The 22584-nt window shown below is 44.9% G+C and overlaps 1 protein-coding gene across 1 annotated transcript in view; it reads left to right on the plus strand.

Moving 5' to 3' along the window:
- Window positions 1-565: 565 nt before the first annotated feature.
- Window positions 566-22584, plus strand: part of NR6A1 (nuclear receptor subfamily 6 group A member 1) — a gene marked incomplete at both ends in the record, with an annotated part of 70441 nt that continues 48422 nt past the window's right edge. Inside the window, 2 exons of the mRNA XM_082295046.1 lie at window positions 566-632; window positions 13549-13608. Coding sequence (XP_082151172.1) covers window positions 566-632; window positions 13549-13608 — 127 coding nt within the window. The remainder of the gene's footprint in view (window positions 633-13548; window positions 13609-22584) is intronic.

Below are 22584 nucleotides of genomic sequence, written 5' to 3' on the forward strand. Positions count from 1 at the left end.
GTACCGGGGCTGCCCGGTGCCCCGTGCCGGGGCTGCTCGTCCCGCCCCGGGCTGGCCGATCCCCTCCCCCGAGGAGGCGGGTGTCCCCGGGCGAGCCCGGCCGGACCCTCGCCGTGGCTGTGCGGTTTCCCCCCTCTCGCGGTGCCCCGTGCCCTGTGCCCGGTTTCCCCCCTCTCCCTGTGCCCGGTTCCCCTCTCCCCGTGCGCGGTGCCGCGGCAGCGCTCGGGGCTCGGCCGGCGGGTGCCCCCTGGCGCTCCGCCGCTCCCGGTGCACCGGCCCGGGGGAGCCGGGGGGGGTCGGGGCGCGGAGCCCGCGGGGCGGGGCGGGGCGGGGGGCTCGGGGCGGGCCGGGGGCGCGGCCGTCGGGGCCGGGCCGCGGCTCCCCGCGGGCGGCGCTCGGACTACGGCTCCCGTGGTGCCCCGGGGGGGCGGGGCGCGGCCGGCCCGGCCGAGCGCGGCGCGGCCCTGGCTGTCAGCAGCGCCCGAGCGGCCATGGGGCAGCGCGGCCGCCGGGGCCGCTGAGACCGCCGAGCCCCGGCCCGGCCCGGCGCGGCCCCGGCGCCGCCATGGAGCTGGAGCCGCCCGCGGAGCTCCCGGAGCCCCGCGCCGCCAGCAAGGGGCCGCCCCGCAGCGGTGAGTGGAACGCGAGGGGTCCGGGCGGGCCGGGGGCGCGGGCCGGGGACGCGCCGGGGCGCGGGGCCGGCGGTACCGGGGGCTCCGCCTGCCCGATGCGGCCCCGCAACTTTCCGCGGCCGCGGGGCACAACAAAGGGCCGCTGCCCGCCCTGCCCCGCTGCCCCCCGGGCCGTGGCGCCGGGTCCCGCTCGGGGCTCGGCGGGGCACGCGGGGGTCGCCGCCCGCAGCGCGTCCCCTCGGACAGCGCGGCGTTTCCTGCGAGTTTAACTTGTTCCACAAAAATCACGTTTTCCGCATCCAAGCGCGCTGTGCCGAGGCCCCGCGGGGTGTGTGGGGCGCCGCGGGGCCGCTGCCGCGTCCGTCCGAGCGCTCCGGGCGAGTGTCCCGGGGCAGCCCCGCGGGGTCCCGGTACCGCCCGCCGTGTCCCGGCCGTGCCCCGCGGCTGCTGCCGGTGCCCCGCGGGTGTCTTGGCTCAGCCCCTGTGAGCCGGTCCCTGCCCGGGGTTTATGGGCACCATTTGGGACTCTTTTACACTTCCCGTATGCAGATGCCGCATCTGCACTTGAATGTCCCTGCCAATTTTTATGGTTTACAATTGCATTTTACCATCTTAAGGTACTCGGGTTCTCTACAAAGGGTTTGCTCAGACAAAAGAGGCTTTTTATCAGGCAGCGTCCTCGGTTTTCGAGATACAGGCGGTACCAAAAGATAGGCAGTGTGGGAACTGCAGAAATGGGCATTTCTGTAACCGCCCTGATGTGTAATGTTGAGTTGTCCCTGGAAGCACTTTATTCCTTCTCACTTAATTAGATGTCCAATTGGATGAAGACACTTAATACTCTTAGATACTTTAATAACACTCTTAATACTTTAATATATCCTTAATGCTTTCTGAACTTTCTGATTTAATTTGTGAAGTGTCTGTTGCTTTAGTGTCCCTAAGAGTACAACAATATTAATGCTTTGTCTGCTTTTGCTATTTTTCCCACAGATGTGGGATTTTGGGGGAAATCTCTTTTGATTAATCAGATTAGCTTAAAGAGTTTCTTGCGTATCTTGTGACAGACGTACCTGTGGCTGTGGTTAGTCTTTTGAATGGGTGATGTAACAACCTTTTACTACTTTGCCTTCAAAAATGTGAAATACTGGTGCGGTATTGAGACATTGCTTGACCTTCGGTCTTTTTAAAGCCTCTGGGGGAGGAGCACGAACGATTGGGTTGTTAATTCATGGTTTTATAAAATACCTGCAAATGATAATGGGAAATGAAGGCTCTTAATGGTTCCTTTTCTTAAGCAAGATTCATAGTACTTTTGATACCTTGAGGAACAGCATCTTCACTCTTAGTAAAAACAGTGAAAATTGTACGAGTACAGAGGTATAAAAGTCACATTGTATTCTTGGTGTTAAAATGTTAATGTTAAAATCATTAATGAACTTAAGCTCTGCACGTGGCTTCTGTGTTAACCCAGAGTAAAGTGCTGCAAGTTTATTGGCGTCTTCAGTGAGAGAAGCTTCAGGATAACTTTGAAATGCAGCGACGTGGTTTTATTTCTGCAGTTACGGGCAATTGCAGCCTCATTATTTGAGGGGGCACTTGACGTTCTTGGAATATAAGATGATGGTTTTCCCTTGCCAATTTGAGTACTTCCTCTTCCATGTAAGAAACATATTTTATCATTGAGCAAATCAATGGCAACGAGTAAAACCAGGGGTTTTTTTCAAAGCAATTTCATTAAGGCATTCATTTTTCCTGCACTAGTAGCAATTACTTCTCAACAGAGTCCCATTTAAGATCAGTTTTGATACAGCTTCAGTTGGCATCATTTTCCTCTGTGAGTGAGACATGATGGCTTTTACATAGTTTTAATTATTTTATGTTTTAGCTAAAATAGGGACACAGCAGATTATCTAGAATTTAAGGTAACTTTGGACACTTTGTTGTGTAGTGTTGTCTTGGAAGACAGATTTATCAGGAAACTACTTGAATTTTGTGTTCCCGTAAAACTGTCAGAGTTTCAGATGGGCAGATTACTGATCTGGATAAACTTCATACCAGAGAAAAGAGGAAAGTTGTCAGAGCACAAAGAATGTAAGGTTTTCAAAGAAAAATCCCTTTGCCTGCATCCCTTCCCTTTTCCACAGCATTCCCAAACTTTACTGGCGCACACTGACATTTTTAGTGGTTCTTTATGCTTGGTTGCTTTGCATCTGATGAGATAAGCCTTTGCTTAACAAAGACTATTTCATTGATATAGTTGGGTCTTAGTTTACTTGCTATAAACACATTTCTTTGAAGATTTAGGAAGAAAAACAAATGGAGTTGTCGAATGGCAACGCTGCTGAAGTCAAATGTCTCTGAACAAACAAGAAGCCTACAGTGTTATTTCAGCTCAGTGTTGGCTTGCTGAATGTGGATGTCTCTTGGTTTTGTAAATAATAGTAGAAAATAATACATAGAATTCTGAACTCCGTTCTGTGATGGGAAATGAAAGCCTTGTGATTTAGGAACAACTTAACTCCTTTGTTTGATTTGATGGTAAAGATGGAAAAATACCTCTTGGTATAAAGTTGGAATTTGGTATTGATGGCTTCTGTAGATCATTAATCAGGAAAATGGGTTTATGCATGCCTTTTTGTGCTGAGCCCAGGACTAGTGCTGTATGTTGAGCGGATGCAGTGTGTGATGTGACACTGCAACAACAGGATTTTTTCCCCGCTTTGCTAAAAACCAGTATAAAGAGACTGTATTATAGAAAATGAGGGAACTTTCCCATCTGGGAGACTAATTCTTGATTGTTGGGAGGCAATAGCTATCTTTCTGCCCTGCCTCTGGCAAGTCCTTTGTGGTATTTCTTTTTCTGGTGGGGAAAATATGCCAGTGGTTTATTGAATTACTGTTCAACTCCTACGTGGTAGAGCTTTGAACAGATGCATTTACACCAGCATTCTGTGAGAATGGGAGCACGGTTTATCCTGTTGATAAACTGCCTATTTAAATAAAGCCTTCAGCAGTGTAATCTGCTAATTCTAATTAAGTCATTTACATAGAGAATTGGCCCAGGGTTTCATCAGATGGCTGCTGGGGAGCTGAAATGCATTCTTTCCCTCCAGCTGTATTAAACCAGCCTTTTGATCCTGTCCTTTTTTTAGCCTTTAAGCCAAAGTGGTTATCACTGTGCACAGTTAATTGAGAAAGGGAAGTTGGGGGACAAGGGGACCCTTCGAGCTTTAGCTTTGGTCTTAATTATTACACTTCTAATTACATAATTAGAAGACTTCCAGATTTTATGTGTTGATAGAAATGGTTCTGTACAGGTTTTGTTAGAAAGAGGAAATACTCCACGGAGAGGCTGGCTTCAGTGAAGTTCTTTATTGGTAAATGATTGCCAATAACTTATCTTGAAAGCAGTATATGCCTGGAGTATCTGAGTTCTCCCCCAGCACTTCGATAGAGGCTTCATTTACCCAGGGTGGACCTCACGTCCTTCAGAGAGCACAAGTTACATGTCTTCCATTGCCTAATCGTCCCAGCCGTAGGCTTGTAGATGTGGTGAAATTTAAACTTAGAGAAATGCCTGGTCAGTGTGAAAGATTAATTTTTTTAAAGCCTTTTTTTCCTTTGTGAACACATGAAAAAAAACCCCCAGTAAAAATCTATCACAGCTCTAATGCCAGGCTGACTGCAAACTGCTGTGATGTCCTTGTCTGGAAATACCTCCCAGCTGAAACTTGAGGGGAAACCTTCAGTAGTTTTTATGGGAACATAATCTGGAACTGTGATGTCCTTCAGACTAAATCCCCAAATTCTCTTGTTGGATAAAGCCTCCCCAGCTCTTCCTGCAGGAAATGTGGGTTGCATTGGTGGTACAGTGTCTGAAGGTGTTCATGGTGGTGGGCTCCTTGCACTGCTTAGAAACCTGCTGATGCTGTACCCCTGAGCTGTAAATGTGCATGGGGCTCCTGTCAGCGTTAGGGTTTATTCTGCTGAGTTGCTGCTGAGAAGCCCAGAGTTTACCTGCGGGAATTGCTGTGGAGCCCTCAGATCCTGAAGCCAAGTGATTAAATGATGGCTGTCGTGGTTGTAGTAAAAGTTTGTAAAAGAACTTTGAGTATCTGAAAGTTCTGCCAAACACCAGCTCCAAAAATCTCTTCATTCAGTCTCACAGCTGTAGCTTTATGTTGTTTGGCAATACTTACAAGGAATTATTCCTAAGTATGTTGTTTCAGATGTCTTGTGAGTGCTTTTGCCAGGAGACTCTCCATCCTCTGCCTGTTTTATCAGCAGTGCTAAGGAAATGCCCTTTCTGTGGGTCACAAGCAGGGGTTGTTCTTACCTGCAAATTTACCTTACTCGTGGTGTTGTACAAAATTGAAGGGAGCTGAGGAAAGATGCCAGTGTTGGGTACCAGTTTGCTGCTGTACCAAGCTCAGGGTGTGGCTGCTCGGTGCCTCCTGCTTTGCTGCTGCTTTGTGAAGCTGTTTTTTGCCCAGTTCTGTTTTGCTGCTTACCTGGTGCTGCCAGCTGGGTCCATCACCTTAACACTTGAGCTGACCTTTAGTATTTCACTTGGATTTACATAAGGCCTCTGCTCAGTGAACTGTCCCTATCACAGGATGATATCCATAAAAATGACACTTCCTAGTCTTGAAAAAAAATCCCCAGGCCCATTGGAGACATGTGAAAAGGACACCCAGCAGGAAGAGAGGCCCATGGCCTGAAATATTCATCAATCATTTTCCTGGCACCAGGAAACCAATCAGCTCTTCTAAGGGAGAGAGTGTAATCAATCACACAATGTGGGAAACGGGGATCGCCAGCCCTGCCAGAAATGTTCCTTCATGTGGACAGAAGGAAAGGGTTGTGTTGGTCCTTACTCACAAGTGGTAACTTACACCCTCGGTGCAAGGGACTCGGCTTTTGTAAGAGGCAAGCTTCAGCCTGCACTCAAGGTTTTGTTTCCAGTAATGCTGAGTTGTTTTGTTCTTAGATTTGGTTTTTTTATTTACCCCTTTTCTATAGCTGGTAGGTGAAGGGTTTGTTTCCTGTTCCCAAACCTCCATGTTCTGAAGTGGCAGGTCCAGCAGCAGCATGTTTTTATCTAGAGGATCAGAATTTTTAAATTTTGCCCTTTTTTCATGAAACAATGTAAGTTTGAAACAGCTTCTATTGCAAGAAGCAATAGAAGCTGTTTCAAACTTACTGGGGAAGAAATACACCTCTGGGTGCTTGGCCTCTTTTTCTATCTTTGAGTTATGCTAAAAAAGTATATATAGATTGCCCAATAGTAAGTGAACTGTAGTTGTCAATATCTGTAGGATATTTTATTGCAGGATAGGGATTACTTGAATTCAAGTAAGAGTTCAAATAATAATTTGAAATTCAAATAAGAAATACTAGAAAATGTTCTAGTAAGATGCTATACGTTGGAACAAGAGACTTGTTTATAATTTTTTTTTCTAGGAAAACCTCTGCAATAGTTGCTACATAAGAAATGCCATATCTATGGCAAAATAAACAGCAGTGCCGCAGCCTTTCTCATCTCCTTTAGTCCAGCAGGCAGCAGATTACGATGGGATGATTTTTCCTGAGGAGAGTGAGATGTTTCAGACGTGGCTGTGGTCCGTGGCTGGGTGGGGGTGCAGGGGGACCAGCCTTACCCACCACTGCCCAAGCAGAACACGGCCATCTGTGGAGCACCAGTGCTGAGCAGCTTCAAAAGAAAGAATACAAATAGATTTCCCTTAGCAATGTATGTAACAATTATTTTAAAATTGTAAAACTTGTAATCATATGTCTTCCAACAGAGATTTTTTTAAAAGGTAAAATTGTGCAGTGTCTTTCCTTGGAAATGGACAAAACATGAACTCCTGTATTATTTAAGTTAGATTAAAAGTCAGTTAAAATTCAGATTGTTCTTCAGAGCAGCAGTGTATACTAAATTCAATCCAGAATTAATTTCTCATTGAAAAGATTAGGAGCCTTCTCTTTAAAAATATAGATATTTTTCTCCATTTAAGGTAATTTTCTAGTACAAGTGGAGACAAATATCCACAAATATCCAAATATCAGGAGGGATGTTTCTATTCTGAAGAGCATTTTTCTATCTGTCAGTTTCTGATGTGCTTTTTAAGATGCTTAGATGTGTTACCACAATTGAAAGCTACTAAGAGATGTGGCATCCTGCAAAATGAGATTATAGCAATAGGCAGATGTGGCTGGAATGAGCCCCAAAGAGAAAGGGAAGTGTTTCTGGAATTGCAAGCAGCAGGAGCTAATACGGTTTGCAAACATGGAAGACAGTAGGCAGAGAGGTAGGTGGGGAGAAAGAATCAAATTTCCCTTGATTCCTGCCTGTTTGTAATCCCTATCCCTGGGAGGCCAAATGCTTAATGTGAGCCTTTCACTCCAACAAAACCCGGGATGCTGGCATTGGTGGGGTGAGAGGGAAGTGCTCGGTGGGGTCTGGATCACTGAATTTTATGAGCAAGATGCTCAAATCAATAATGGAAGGAAAACCTGAAGTCTCAAGGACTGGTCAGTTATTGCAGCCATCAGCACGAGCCACAGCCACTTCCAGGTGGGAAGGGGAGACCTCACAAAAATGAGAGAGCCACACCCAGCACTGTTCCCACGCTGACACTTGGAATGTTCAGCCGTTCATTTGTCCTCGTGTGACGGGTGGTGAGAGACACAGCTCTGCTGTTTGATTCACACAGCACAGAGAATATCAGGTTCTAACACGTGTCCTCCGTGTGCTGAGACCCGTGGGTTTGAATCCTGACCACCAGCAGTAGCTCTGGTGTGACAGTGGCATCACGCAGCTCGTGCCACAGCCGAGCGTGGCAGGAGCGCACGGCACCCCGGCAGCTGGGAGGCTTCTTCCCTCTAATGCCGCTGGAATGTTAATTATACATTCAGTGGTTGATTTGGATGATTCAGTGTTTCTGTGTCCGTGTGGTAACCATGAGGAACTTGTTCTGGTGTGTGGTGCTTACACCTGTTTTTCACATTGAAGGCTTCTGTCACGATATTGCCTCAGATTCACCCCCCAGTGAGGACAGTCCATGTCCTCATCCCGGGCTGGTGTGGTCAGCCAGGTCCTGGCAGGCATGGGCAGTGAGCAGCTCAAGCCCATTGCAGTTAGCAGCTGTAATATTATCTCCTCTAATTAAAATTGGAAGATAAATATTGTGAAATTAATTAACCTTGAGATTAGGGAAAAAAGCTGTTTTCAGATTGGTCCCATGTCCTGCTTCTGCAGGATCTGGTGTGTCAGTGCCATTGCTGCACTATCTGCTGCATTAAATGGGCAGGTTACCTGCATCTTGGTGAAGAGGTCCAGTTACAGGGGCGTTTCTAACATGGTGCACTGCTTGGGGTCTAGAACAACTTGCCTCTGGGAACACTGGCTAATTTGCAACATGATTTCTGGCATATTCTGTATATCATAACATGCTATTATTTATCAGGAGATCGGTATTAATCTGTCTTGATGTTAACTCTTCAAAAAATAGCATCTCTTGTATAATATCAGTCAATTCTGGTTTTTTTCTGGTCAATTCTGGTAGGTAATTCTAGTGGACTCTAGATGGATTTTGCTATAGTGGTATGCCTTGTGTTGGTCAACACTTTATCAGTGATCAAAAAGTCAATAAAGAATTTCCCCAGATTTACAAACTGATTATGCAATTGATCTTTCAATATTGGAGTAGGCTGGGCTGCCTGGTAGGCAATATCCTCATAAACCAAAATGTCCTCCAGGTAGAGAAGATGCAAAATCTCATGCCCCAGGACAAAGACAGTGTGCCTGTGGGCTGGGGTGCTGCGTGCTGAGAGGCACTGGATGTGAAACAGAGAGATGATCGCCTTTCTTTTAGGACAGGTTTTTTACTTCATCATCATCATTTTTCTAAAAAGCTTTGGTGCTTGACTGTGTTCTCCCATTTGGTAGCCTAAAAGTCTAAAATAAGATGCCAGATGTGTATGAGTCCCCTACAGAGGAATGAGCTGGCTGAGAGCTGCCTTGATGAGCCTTGCTGTTACCACGAGCCGGCTCTGAGGGCACTTCCACCCCATTTTTCAGGAGCAGAGCCTGCTGAACCTCTCAGGGAAGCAGCAGCTTTCCAGAAGTGCACTGTGCTCTGTCCCAGAAATCACAGAGGGCTTCTGGAAACCCAGCTCATAAGGTATGTGGTAGTGCTGATACTGCAGCAACATGCATCTCCCTTCTGCTTTGATTTTTGTGCCTCAGGAGGCATGTCAGGAATCTTGTGACTTTTGATAGCATCAATAAATCAGATACCATGCTGACAGAATTTTACTGGAATGTAAACAGGCATTTAAAATAACAATGTTTGTAGAGAGTATATTGAGGAATACAGTGCAGGTACATGGAACACTCAACTCTGTGTAGGTTTCCTTTCAGTTTTGTTGGTAAGCAGGAACTGGGATTGTTTTCCACATAAATGAAAAGAAATAAAAATATTTATCATGAGATGACCTTATTTCCCACTCCTCTCTGCAAACAGTGTGTGTTTTCAGTGCTGAGGTGAGACAAGCTCTACCCAATGTAGGGGAAAGGGGAGGAATGTCTCTGTATAGTAAAATTTAGCTGATAAGGGATAATGAATCACCTTTAACTCAGCTCTGCTGAGTAGTAGCTGCTATGGGCAGCTGCAGGCTGGTCAGCCTTGTCTCAGTCCCTCAGTGCGAAGGGTATGGAGCAAATCCTCCCAAAAGGCATTTCCAGGCACTTGAAGGACAGGAAGGTAATTGGGAACATTCACTGTGGGTTTTCCAAGGGGAGAGATCATGCCTGACCAACCTCATTCCTTCTGTGATGAAATGACTGGATCCATGGATGAGGGGAGGGTAATTTTGTCATTAACCTTAGCCTTAGGCAAGGCTTCTGATGCATCCTTGTAGGCAGTTTGGGTGAAAACCTGGGCTGTTTTGCTCAAAAGGTGGCAGTCGAGTTCAAGCACTCACTATGCTGTGATTGTCCTTGGGAGTCAGTGTTGGGGCCAATACTATTGAGCAATGTCATCAACCATCTGGATGGTGGGATGGACAAACTCCTCAGACTTGCAGATGACACCAGGTTGATAACTGGGAGGGCACAACTGCTGTTCGGAGGGACCTTGATAACCTGAAGGAAAAGGTTGATTAAAACTTCAAAGTTAAACAGACACAAACATCAAGTCCTGCACCTGGACTGGAATAACCCCATGGAATGGTGCAGGCTGGGGAGCAGCTCAGCAGAGAGGACCTGGGGTCCTGGAGAACCTCACAACTGAGTCAGGCTGTGCTTGTGACAGCTTACGGCCACGAGGTTGACAGAAGCACTTGGTGCCTTCTGTGGGACGTGGCAGAGTCACCTCTGGAACATTCTGTGCCTGCTGAGCCTGTCCCACGCACATCTCCTGCTTGCAGCCCCACAGGCAGCACTGGGACTGTGCCACACGGATCCATGTGTGTGACTGATTGATCCTCATCAGGAGAGCAGCTGCTCGGAAGGGGGGAACATGATGGGACTCACTAAGTCATCATGTTCTGCTCATTCCCACCTTGGGAATCCCTGCAGTGCCCAGGGTACCATGTGTTACCTGCTGAGCTCTTCCCATATGTGAGATGACAACATTGGGGAGTGGTACCACAACTCATCTTTAAAGTCCAGTGCTGTGTCACAGGTTCAGGCTAAGTTCATTTCTAGGAGTAGCCCATATACCCCTTCAATTAGCATAAACAGAGACAAGGGCAGGCAAAGGTCAAGAGAAGTTCAAAATAGCATAACCTCTTTTTGCTGGTGTTCCCAAATGTTCCTGATCCTGCAAAGCTCTCCAAGCCGGCCTTGCCAGTGTGTTTACCAGACCATTGTAAAAGTCAAAGAACAAGGCCTGGCTTGATACAAGGGAAGTTAGAAATCGAGGGGTTGAGAATAGGTAGCATTGTTGTTTAAAACAGGAGAAATAATTGATTTATGTTATGGTGGCCAGTTAGGCTGTAAAGAGAAAAACTCTTAAAGAAACCCTGTGGCTTTGAGGGAGTTTTTTGCTCTGATTCCTGCTCAGCAAACAGGGGTACCCCAATAAAGGTCATCAGCTCCATGAGCTGAATTATTAATTCCTTTCATGCCAATCAGGGCTTGTAAACAGTATATAATACAGGAAAACAATTGGCACTGTTCACTGAGTGGGCAGAGGAGAGGTCAGGAGGTAAATACTTGTATTGGCAGCAGCTGCTTGTCATAGCTTCTGTCCTTTTCATCTTTTAGGGCAAACCACTTTCCAAAATCTTTAGTCTGGTTGTTAGTCCATCTCTCTTCTCCCTTAGATGAATTGTTTTTAGGAATTTAATGGATTACATATAATTATGAAGATAAAAAGGGCTCGAGGGAAGGGTGGCGATTATGGATAAGAGAGCAAACCAGCACTGGCATGTTTCATAAAGAGCTGTTTGAATTTTTTTAATATTGAGAGAAATTTTAAAATCCATCTATTCAAGGCCAGGTGTAGAATAAGCAATTGTGCTTTTACGTACTTAAAAAAAAAAATCAAAGTGTGATGTTGAGACTAATATGTTATAAATACCATCTGCCAGTAGTAGCACAAGAACAGAAATCCTGATGTGTTGGTGCTCTTGGGTGCCACAGCTGTGCCCTGTTCCTGCACGGCCGTGGGATCGCCGGATTCCCAGCAGCACTGGGCAGGACACTGAGGGAATTCTAACCTCAAATGTGAGCAGCTGGGTGGTGGTGCCCATGGTGTCCACACTGGTGACCATACCACAAATGGTCATTAAAACACATAATTTCAAGTGTGGACTGAAATTTCCAAGTATGGCTGGGAAATAGTTACACTTCATTGTTTGCAGGCAGTAACAGGGCATTACAGTGAACAATCTAAAATTTCGGGACTTGGAGAATTTGTGCTGCCTCTCTCCAAACACTTCCCACTCAGAAACCTCTCTTCAGAAGGCACATGCATTATTTAGTTGCTCTTTGAATGATACTTGATAAACTATTCCAGATGTTGGCAGGTGTAGCTTACTGCCCTAAGTGGCCGTTCCTCTCACAGCAGCTTCTCAAGTGCCTGCCCTGTGCCATCTGGCCGCGTGCCGGGCAGTGACCTCTGTGTGCCAGAGCAGCAGGTAACCCTGGAGTGACCATCTGCTGAGCTGGTCCCTCAGCCTTCCTGAAAGCCGAGTTGTGCTCAGGGCTGAATCTGCACCACTCTCAAAAGAGTCAGAGTAACTTTAACCTGCACTTATTTTTTGGCTTAATTTGGCTGTATGTGAAAGCATACGTAGCCTTCAATAGGCAAAAGTACAAAGCTCTTTCCAGGAACCCAAAATGGCTGTTCTGCATATGAAGAATCTTTTTTTTCCGTACAAAACATGTATAGTAAATGGCCTGCCAGTTCCTAAATCAGGGAGGCTGTAGTATTACGGTGGGAAATAGGAAGATGCAAAATAATTCTTCTTCTCTGAGCACATCAGAGATCTGTGCAGTGTAATCCAGAGCCTGTTGCGAAGTCTGCAGTGGGCATGTCACATGCAGCTTTCTGAACACTGGTGCAAGAACCAAGCAAGATGATAAATTAACATGTACATGTTCTAGGCAGTAAATGTCTTGATAATTCAGTGGGGAATAGGACAGGAACGAGCCAGGGCATTGCTGAATAAATCTGTAATTGTGTTTGTTGCTGTTCTCAGCTATGGCTGGTGTTGAACACGATGAACTACAGCTGCTTTGAGTAGTGGTAGGAAGGTATGGCAGGAGGATTTAGTCAGTGTGGTGCAGTGTCTGCTCTCATGTTCTGTAAAAATGGTCTGCTGAAGTGTTTACATTTGTTTGTGGTTTGCCTAATTAGAGCAGAACTTTGCACTTTCAGTGTAAACACTGGTCCTCAGGGAACTGCCTGCTGCCTGAGAAATGGGAATTGCAAGAATGTGAAAGGCAGGATTCGGGCTGGCAGCAAAGCCTGGCTGTGGGCTGGAGTTGTGCTTCTGGGGCTGTGTTCTGTGGTTAGGAATGTAAACTTGTAGTGTGCATTTATTGGGTCTTAGAGCTAAACAAGAGTTATAGAATATATAATTATGTGGGACCTACCAGCATTAAAATGATGGAGATGGAGACTCAGCTGCTCGACTTGGGTGTTGGTGGTGATATGCTGAGAGGGGCTGTGGTCTTTTGAGAGAGATCAAGCCCAAAGAATGCATCTTTGCTTTACCTCATGTCGGGTTAAAACTGACCCTGTTACTGCAAGATGGTTTTCTCCGGTTTGGGTCCTGGAAAGGTGGATTCTTTCCAAAACACAGAGGGCAATCTGGCATTTGTTTTTGATCACATTCTGACTTTGAGGGTTTTCATTGGCAAACACAGGCAGGAAGTTCTGCTTCTTTTTTCAGCTGTTAGAAAATAAAGCTTTGGAGTGTCCTGTGCTTAAAGATACTTGTTTCTGATGCTGCTCCAGAACAAATGCCAGCAGCTTGCCAGTCTTTGGAAGAGGATCTCTCTTCTGATCAGTAATCTTTTGAAGGTTCACTGGATGCAGATGGGAGATCATTATGTCCTTTCATTCCACAATAATGCTCTGCATAGAGTTTAAAGCTGATGTAATTTAGACTTTCTTTGTGCTGGAAGTTGCTCTGAATTGATATTCTCAGACCATCACAAGTTAGAAATTACTAATATGACTGCTCAGGAAAGTAGATCTACAGATAATGTGTATGAGAGAAATACCTTGAAAGGGGGAAAGCAGATGCTGTTAAAATTACCTGCTTCTCAAAGCAGCTTCCTCAAGTGATTGAAGACACCTGTATTCAATTTCAGTGTAAATTAAAGTTTTCAAAATAAAACCTTCTCAGTAACGTGCACATCACATCTTTCTCATTTTCACTTTCCCATTAGCTACAGATGTGGAGCAGATGAGTTCCTCCTCTCCTGTCCTCCCTATGAACTCCATGGGCAGTAAGTACCCCTTTTCTTGCCATGTGTGACGAGGTAGAATTTCTTATTCTGAGATAATCCAGAGATGGGAATTGATACTCCATAGTAGAGACTTGGAGAAGTTTTAGAGCTGATGCTTATTCACGGAAGTGAGGATTCCCATAGTAGAGAGCTGATGAGGTATTTCTCACAAAAGTAGCACAGACCAGCTCTGTACATCACTATTTACACCAGCAGAATGCAGGCTGTGTAACATGTGTTGCCACCAGAGATATCTCAGTGAAGGAGATGCCTGCATGAGTGATAGAAACTCCTCAGGTGATGTAAATTATGTTGACACGGGAGTATTTTTCTGCAGTGTTTCAGTATTACACTTGGAAATCTATAGCCTGGAATTTCTCATGAAACTGAGAGCGTTGGTGAAATCCACCTCAATTTCAGGGTAATTCTGGGCCTGTAATTTTTTGAGACTTTGAAAACCTGAGCTGCTGGACACTTAAAAAAGTAGGAATTCAGAATCCCTTCTTAACACTCCATCTAGTGGCATTTGCTGTGCGGAGGGACCAGTCGATGGGAATCCACTAGATGGCAACAGGCCCTTGTCAGACTGGTGGGACTGGGAAACTGTGTCCTTAACAGGGCTGAGAACCCCTCATTCAGAGCAACTTTTCATCTCATTGTGTGGGAACTCTGTGGATTTTTCAAATGTGGCAGTCTTTTAACTGACAGCTCATTTCAAAAGTAATGCTCAGATGTTCACAACTGCTTAAAAGCCTCCCAGAGCCAGGATACTGTCCTTTCCACATGCCTTTGTGCTGGTGGACTTGCACTTACTTTTACTGGAGAACTGTGGTTCCTCTGTGATGGGAATGAAAATATGGTTCCTTCCTTTATAATGAGAACCGCCCTGTGGAATGCATGCAAGGTAGGCTCCAAGTTGTAACATGTGTGCAGTTATTTGCCTGTTGATTAATAAAACACATCTTTGTTGGTATCTAGCTAGGTTTTCATGCAGTTTATCACTTTTATATGGAAAAAGATAATTTGCAAATGCATATGTAGAATAATTTTTCATCTAGAGACGTGTATCGTTCATGATGATACATTGGCTAATATTCTGTTGAACCTTTGTGGCCTGGCATAGCTCAGATTTATTCTTGTGCACTGAAAGGTATTAAAACAAAACTAAATTTTCCATGGTATTCTCCCAGCAGAATGTGTCTGCAAAAAAAGGGCAGGGCTGTCCAACATGAGCTGAGTTAAATAACTGTATCTTATTGCTACTGTGAGTTTGTCTAACTACAGCTTTCATGTCTGTTATCTTTTGCTAAACTGAAAAATGCTTGTCAAACGTCTGTTCCCTATGAAGATATTTATATAAACTTTTGATAAACTAAATAAACCGAGCTCCTCCAGTTCTTTTGATGTCCTCCTGTGTCTCGATCACCGGGTCAGTGCTGGTGGCCACTCCGGCCGGTTGCGATGATGACCCAGCCCTTGCTGGCCTCTGGTGTGGATGGATGAGCCCTGGCAATTCCTGCTGGGCAGGCCCCAGACTTCTCCAGCCCCAGCTGTCCCATGGCTGTGGTGGCAGCACTGAATGTGTTGGTGCTCAGTGTCACCCTGATGTGCCCCAGGGCAGGCAGATTTGCGGGGTGGTGGCTCTGGTAGGCAGCAAACAGTTGCTGACACAAACATCTAAAGCTTCCCAAGCATGAATTTGAAAACATTCTGAACATGCCTGCTAACCTGTCTTCCCTTAGTTAAGTTTTTTCCTTTGCTGTCTCCTTACCAAACATGATTAAGGCAAAAAAACCAAACCAAAACAAAAAAAACCAAACCAAAACAAAAAACCCCCAAAAAAATCTGGAGGATTTTTTTACAGCCAAGTAGGAACCCAAATTTTAAGCTTATTTGTGCATCCAGAGCATTTGAGATGTGTGGAGTGTCTGTGCAAGCCTTTGGATTGTCATGCATTGGCAAACTGGAGTAATGGCTCCTTTATTGTAATTTTCCCTGTTTGTCTGAAATGCCTTATTCAGAGAAACTGCAGTGAATTATTTTCACATGTCCTTGCAGTAAAGACGAACACCTCTGTCAGGACTTCTGTGTTTTCTACTTTCATACAGGTATACATGAGGAAAACCAGTTGGCTGAAATGTCTGTTTAAAATAACACAGAAGTGCTTTCTTGTACATCCTGTAAGATGTTGCTGGAAAAAATCCAAATTGTGCACTCTCACTTCTGAATGAGTCTGCCAAGCATGCTGAAAAATTTGAGATTTCAAAGGCAGAATGTCAAACTGCATCAAAAACGAGTCATTTGTCTTGTTTTCATAATGGTAGAACAATTTGGCAGACGTGCTTTTGGGCTGCTTGCTGTTACACTGCTGTGGTAAATTCCTGTACTAAACCACCATGCTTACCCAGGGTGTCAGTGGAAGTGCTCACTGGGGGTGAGTGAACAGGGCCCTTTGCTGTCAGACCCAGGGAGAGGGGAGGCTTTTCCTAAAACTCCATTTTTGCAAAGTTCAGTCCGTTTAGTGTGTAGCTGTTGAACTTGGTGGAGCTGTTCCTGTGTAAAATTGAACAAGTTTAAGTCTTTTAACAGAACAAGCAGATTTATTTTGAATATTCACCAAACTGGAGTTTACAAGTCCTTGGTGAGTTGTTCTGACTTGAGCTGTACAGTGAGCTGGGGGACATGGTTCCTGTGGGATAGCAGCACAGCGTGCCTGAACAGGCTGCTTCAGGATAATCCTGTGAGCAACTGGAGGAGCAAACAAGGCGTAAGAGAAGTGCTTGGACCCTTTACTGCACAGGGAATTGACTGACACCACTGCTGAGCAGAGTGGGATCCACCATTGCTGCTCTCTGTGTTGTTGGGGGCACCACAGGGACCTCCTAACTTTACTGCATTGCACTGTCCAGAGACAGGGGCATTTCTGGGAACAGGTAGGTCATGCCAATCATGTGAAAACACTTGGAGGGCAGCTCGAGAGGCTGCTCTTCTGTCTCACAGCAGTGTCAGTTGTGTCTGTCATGCACAGATGTGTCTGCTCCTCCCTGCACAGCCGCAGAGCAGTAAGGTCCCTGCCTGCCCCAGGCAGTCAGCTCCAGCTCCTTCCCTTTCCAATGTAATTGAAGCTGGCCTTGCTCACCACAGCCCTGAAGAATGTTCTCTGCAGCAGTACCTTAAATCACTATTTTCTGTTTGCTTCCTTCCATTATCATCCCTGTCAATCCAAAGCCCCACAGCTTCAGTTCCCTTTGTAGGACTGGTGCTGTTCCATAGCTTGGCTTGCTCAGGAGGAAGTTTAATTTCCTATAACCTGGTAAAGCTGTAGGTTTATGCTTTACTGACAGATTTGCCAATTGGGTGTCACTTTTATTAGAACTGAACTAGTTCCTCAACTGTTCTGCTCCTTTAAAAATTCCTGTGCAGTTCTTAATTAGCACTCAGATTTGCTCATGAAGGAGCTGGATGACGTATCCTGAACTTCTTTGGTGGGACAATGGCACAGCCATAGACCTGCCTTACACCGTTTTGGGAGGCAGAACTTGGACACGGCATTTCTTTGGCAAAAGTGTCACTTTTCTTGCCAGAAGAGCCACCCTGGCCATCTGAATGGGTGGTCCTGGGCTGTCTGAGCAGGTGGTCCTTGGCTGGCTGGTCCGCAGTTTGCATTCATTGATCAGTGAGTTGATAGAAATGAAAACCCACCGACAGCAATGAATGTTGATTGCAGCCATTAGATGCTGAAGATGCCACAGTGGTGGTGCTGTCACATGGAACTCCCTGTGGCAGCTGTCAAGTCTTGGTGATTCTGGCAAGCACACGTTCACAGGGAGAGGAGTAGAAAATACTCTTCTTTAGAAATGACATAAAAAATAATATATAAATCACCTTTTGTTTTGTAAGGTGATTATTTTTGCTTGGTCACTCCACTTCTACTACAGATTTTTGCAGCCAGGAATACCTGGTCTGTAGTTGATGGAGCAGGTAACTACGAGCTGGACCACTTTCCACTGGCACCCGTTTAGACAAAGGCTTGTTTGACACTTTAGTGCCCAATGGTGATCTGATATAAGCACATAAAGGTGCCAGGTGTGTTTGAAGGGTTAACTTTCAACAGCCTGTGCTTTCTCTTCAGCTTGAGATGGGGTGGGGTGTTTTTTCTTTTTTTGTTAAGTGCTGCCCATCTGTGACCATATACAGAAGTAAAATTTTACATGTTAGAAGATCTCTTCTTCTAGAACAGCCCAAGACAGTATTCCCTGGCACATGCTTTGGGTCTTTTCTTATTTTATGGATCCTGCAATCCCTGTGAGGGCAAAACAAGTGCCTGCACCCTTGTGAAGGCACACACTGCCAGAGCCTGCAGTCCTGGTCACCCAGCCGGGCTGGAAAGGGTTCCACGTAGGTACCACTGAGGTGTCTGAGCCCTTGGCTTTCTGTTCCTTTGAAAGGAAGGTGGTTTCCTTGCTTGCCTGGGTGCAGAGCCACAGCCTGAGCCATGGGAGCAGCTGGACCTGGCTGGGAGGGAGCCACTCCTCGCCTGGCATTCCCGGTGAGCAGCTGCTGAAATCCAGTGCAGGTTCCTGGGAGCAAATGAACTGACATTCCAAAGCTTTTTCCAGCAAAGCTCAAGTTGCCAGCCCAAATGGAAATGAGGTTTCCCTCCTGATCTGGCCTGTATTCTACTATCTTGAACATATACCACGCTCAGATTTGTTTCCAAGTGTCCCATATGGTGTGGATACGTTCCTGCTTTTGTGCTGCCCATACAAAACCTTCCATTGATCTCTTATACTCTGTTCTGCACAAATGCTATGCTAGTATAAAGCTTTAATTCTTTTTTTTTTTTTAAGAGCAAACAAGCATTTCTTATACATCAATTCACTTTTAGAGAAAGTAGAACTGGAAAAACTCAACCTCTGTAGCTCTTAATATAATCTGTAAATCATGACCTGCTAATGGCAACCACATGTGAAATCTCTGAAGGTTCAGGCTTTCCATTTAACAGAGGGTTTGTGATAAACCTCAAGGTACAGTCAACGGTCGATGGTTTTTTCTAGTTCTCAAACTCACCGACAGCGTTGAATGTTCACTGAAGCTATCCAAAGATGGCTGTATACATGCACTGTACAGATTTTCCATGCATATGTTTTCCATAGACTGGCTGTGGAAACACTGCTGAGGACTGCACATTCTTTATTGTAAAGCCTTAAACTGCAAAGTATTTTAATTACGGAATGGAACCTTGAGGACTAATGAATTGCAGAAGTGTAACGCTCTGGTTGTGGATGCTGAGTTGACTTAGTATTTCTTAAAGCAGCTTGGAATATATCGGCATTGTAGTTGTGGAAAAACCTTTCCTCTTGTGGATAGGCACCAAGGATGTTTATAATGATTCTGATTTCTTTATTAAGTTCACTTAAAAACCAAAAAGACTGGGGGTGGGGGGCACCCATAATGCTAAACCAACAGAAATGAGAGAAGGGGATCTACTTAGTGGAGTACATAGTGTCTGTATTTCCACAGCTCCTGTCCCCACTCTTCTTTCCCCTGAAAAGAGGAAAAGGGGGTTTAATCTCTTTAAATCTCTATATTGCATCTAATTATCTTCACCTTTTCCACCTGGCTCGCATGGTTCCAGAGAGATGAATTATTTGCAGTTTGTTTGTTAAAAAGTAAATCTGCTGCTGTATCTGAAATAACTTTCCTGTGAGTGCAGTGGAGCCTACAGAGTCAGCAGGGATAATTTACGGTTAAATGCTGGAAACTTGCTTTAAATTTGGAGTATTTTCTCTTGTTGTAGGGATCTAGCAGTTTCTCTCTGAATATCCTGAGCTGATACATGTAATTTAACAGTAAGCGTATTGTCTAATAAAGTACTTGAAGCAATCTTGCTCCAGGAATACAGTTTGTAGCCTGCACTTAAACTGATTGATTTTAATGGTATCATTAAACATCAGCTGATACTGAAAATCAAAAGAATTCTCTGAAAATTAGTCTCACCTTTTTCTTGCCATCTCTTGGAGTAGGAGCTGGTGGAAAGAACAAAGACAATTTGAATTAATCACAAGCAGTGCTCAGCCTGGAGTGTTAAGCCGCAGGAGTGTCCCAGTGTGAAGGGTGACTACATGTGGTAGGTATAACATAAATCAAGGAAACTCAGTTCAAGTCAAGCATGAAATTTTGGTTTTAACAAACCAAAACAGTGTGTTTGTATTTAAAGGACACTGTGAGAGAGGCTTTTTTCTCAATTCACTACTTCTTCCTCCTTTATTCCTCCAATGACCTTCGAGGTACTAACTTTCATCTTGTTTCATGATTTCAGAGCCTGAATTTCTTCTGAATGTTAAACTGTACACGTTATTTTTATACCCTGGCTGCACACTCCTTCCCCTTTGCAAAGTTCAAAGCTCTCCATCAGATTTTTGGACAGACTCCGAAATGATAAAATAGTTCTCTGGAAACTGTAAGTGGGCAATATGTGCAAGGCAAACTCCAAAAGTTATGGTCTGCACCGAACCTTCAGCACACCTTCCTCTCTCTGAGACTTCTTTCACCTAGGAAGCACTGAAACGAGCTGACAGCTGCCACCGCGATTGTTATTCCTTAATTATTATTTTTTGTTTTGAAAAAAGCATTAAGTGGACCCTCCCCAGATGCTGACAGGAGTCCCTGAAAGCCCAACTCTGTTCTCTGTGCACTGAACACCTTGTGAACTGGGATCCCTGTAAGGCCACCAGTCAGGAGGCAGTGATTGCTGAACTAGACTTTTCTATGAATGAAAGTATTGAACATTTGGAGCACATGGGGTTTTCTTTCAAATTACAGTGGAGAGAATCAGTTTCTCTACGAAGAAAATGGTTTCCTCAAAATTTGCATACAAACCCTGAAACACAGAGGTTAACATGGTAACTGTCTGGCACAGGATTGAGTTCATTTGGTGGATGTTTCTTATGCTCTTTTTATTTATGGTGGCTGAACAATTCTTACACTCTAATCCAATCATTCTACTAGCGCCTCACAATAAGGCTTTTATTTAGCAGGGCAGAAATCCCAACAGCACTGCCCTAAAGTATCACTAAATAAATTTTACATATGCATCTGGTAGTAAAACAGCTTTCCTTTCCCTCCACCCCCTGTGCTGTAGCTGTGACTCTCATGAGGGAGGTGTGTGACCCCAGTGATGGAAACTGGGGCCAAGATTGTCCTCAGCACATGACAGTGTCTTACTGCCTGCCTGGAGCATCCATGGAAATGCCATGTGCAAGCACACTTGCTTTGTCCTGGAACAAGCTTTAACTGTACTGTAAGAAAATGTGTTTTCTTTGTCGAGGTAAATGACTTCAGCAGGGTAAGCATGCAAATACACCTTGGGGAGACAAGAGCATGGGACTGCTGGCAGTAATTTTAGTCACTGCTGTTTCATTGAAATTTGGGTGAGTGTTTAACTAGCAATGCCAAGGCCAAACACTTCAGATTCATCAGTCTTCTACAGTGAGCACTGAAGATTATTTTTAACTGTCAAAAAATTCCTTGGATTACTACTTGACAGTCCTGGGGCTACATGAAATCAGGGAACAAAGTTACCAGTCTGTTCCATTTGCCCTTTTAGAACATAGTGCTGTGATGGTGATCCTGGAGAAAATAGATGCAGAGCTCTGCTGGGACCTGGCAGAAATGCTATTGGTACCAGTTTCCAGCCTTTTAGGGAGGACTTACCAAGTTCTTTTGATCTCATTCTAGGTTGACAAGCTTGCTTGTGGATGCAACATACCCTAGACTTTTGTAAGGTGTTTGACTTAATTCTGAATGACAATTTAAACTGGTATGATACAAATTTGCTGTGGCAAATGTTAAAGGGATTAACAAATGACAAATGGGGAGGTCTGAATGCAGTTCCAAGTGGGAACGTGATCCAGTTGGCGCAGCCTTAGAATGACTTGGCCATGTCCTAAAGCATCGTGGTTTCTGGCCTGGGAGAAATGTAGTATCCCAGGTTAGCAGGTTTGGGGTATTTTAGACAGAAGAGTGACACAGATTTGGATCTCTAGATAAATCAGGTGTAAGTGAATGCTTTGGTACAGTCGAATGCAAAGTTCCATGTTTGGGAACCAGGAATACAGAGCATGTGTGAGGATAAAGGACTCGGCCCATGAAGTGGTACTTGCCACAAGGATAATTAACTGCATGTGTGTGCACAACCTGACTCCTACTACTGTGCAAACAATGAAATACTGAACAGCAGCACAGGCTGGTGCATCTGCATTTAGTTCTCCTGAAACTGCTGAAAGGATGCTTTACCAGTTCTGGCACAGGATGCCCTGAAGACATCACTGAGCTGAGCAGGTTTCTGAAAGGTTGAGTGGAAAGCAATTAAATAATCAGAAAGACTGTCACTACTAAAATAAGGTTCTCTGAGGTAAACCAATGAAGGTTCAGGAGTTCTGTCCTGTCTCTTAGTATCTTCACCTGCACAGATGAGCCAGTTAGAGCAGAGCAACCCTGCCCTGGGTTTGGGAATGGGTCTAGCTTCATAGCAGGGAAGCAGAACCTTGGCAGTGGGTGTTAGCAGGGAAAAATGGTTTGACTCTTCAGAAACTCAAGGTATCAACTTGGGTTTCAAGAGCATATAGAAAGAGTGGAAAGTTTTTTTGACCTATAGGGATGTGATTTTGCAAGAAAATTATACTAGACACTCATACTTGAAAAATACTAGGCTAAGACTCAGCAAGTGATTTCAGCTGAAAAGTAAAATTATTTTGGTTTTGATTCTTTTTGCCAAATGTGGTAGTATTTTAAAACAAGGCATTTATGAATGAGCTACTCTGGATGTTCTTGCAATCTGACATCCCAGATTGAGTAATGAGATGCCCTGTATTTTTTTAAGTGCTTCACTGAACTCTTTCTGAGCTATCAAAATGGTGAAATAGTTGTATTTTTAAAGCAAAACTTGTTTTATGTTTCTAGAACAAACACACA

Source organism: Coloeus monedula (genome assembly GCF_965178545.1).
Source record: "Coloeus monedula genome assembly, chromosome: 21".
Taxonomy (NCBI): Eukaryota; Metazoa; Chordata; class Aves; order Passeriformes; family Corvidae; genus Coloeus; species Coloeus monedula.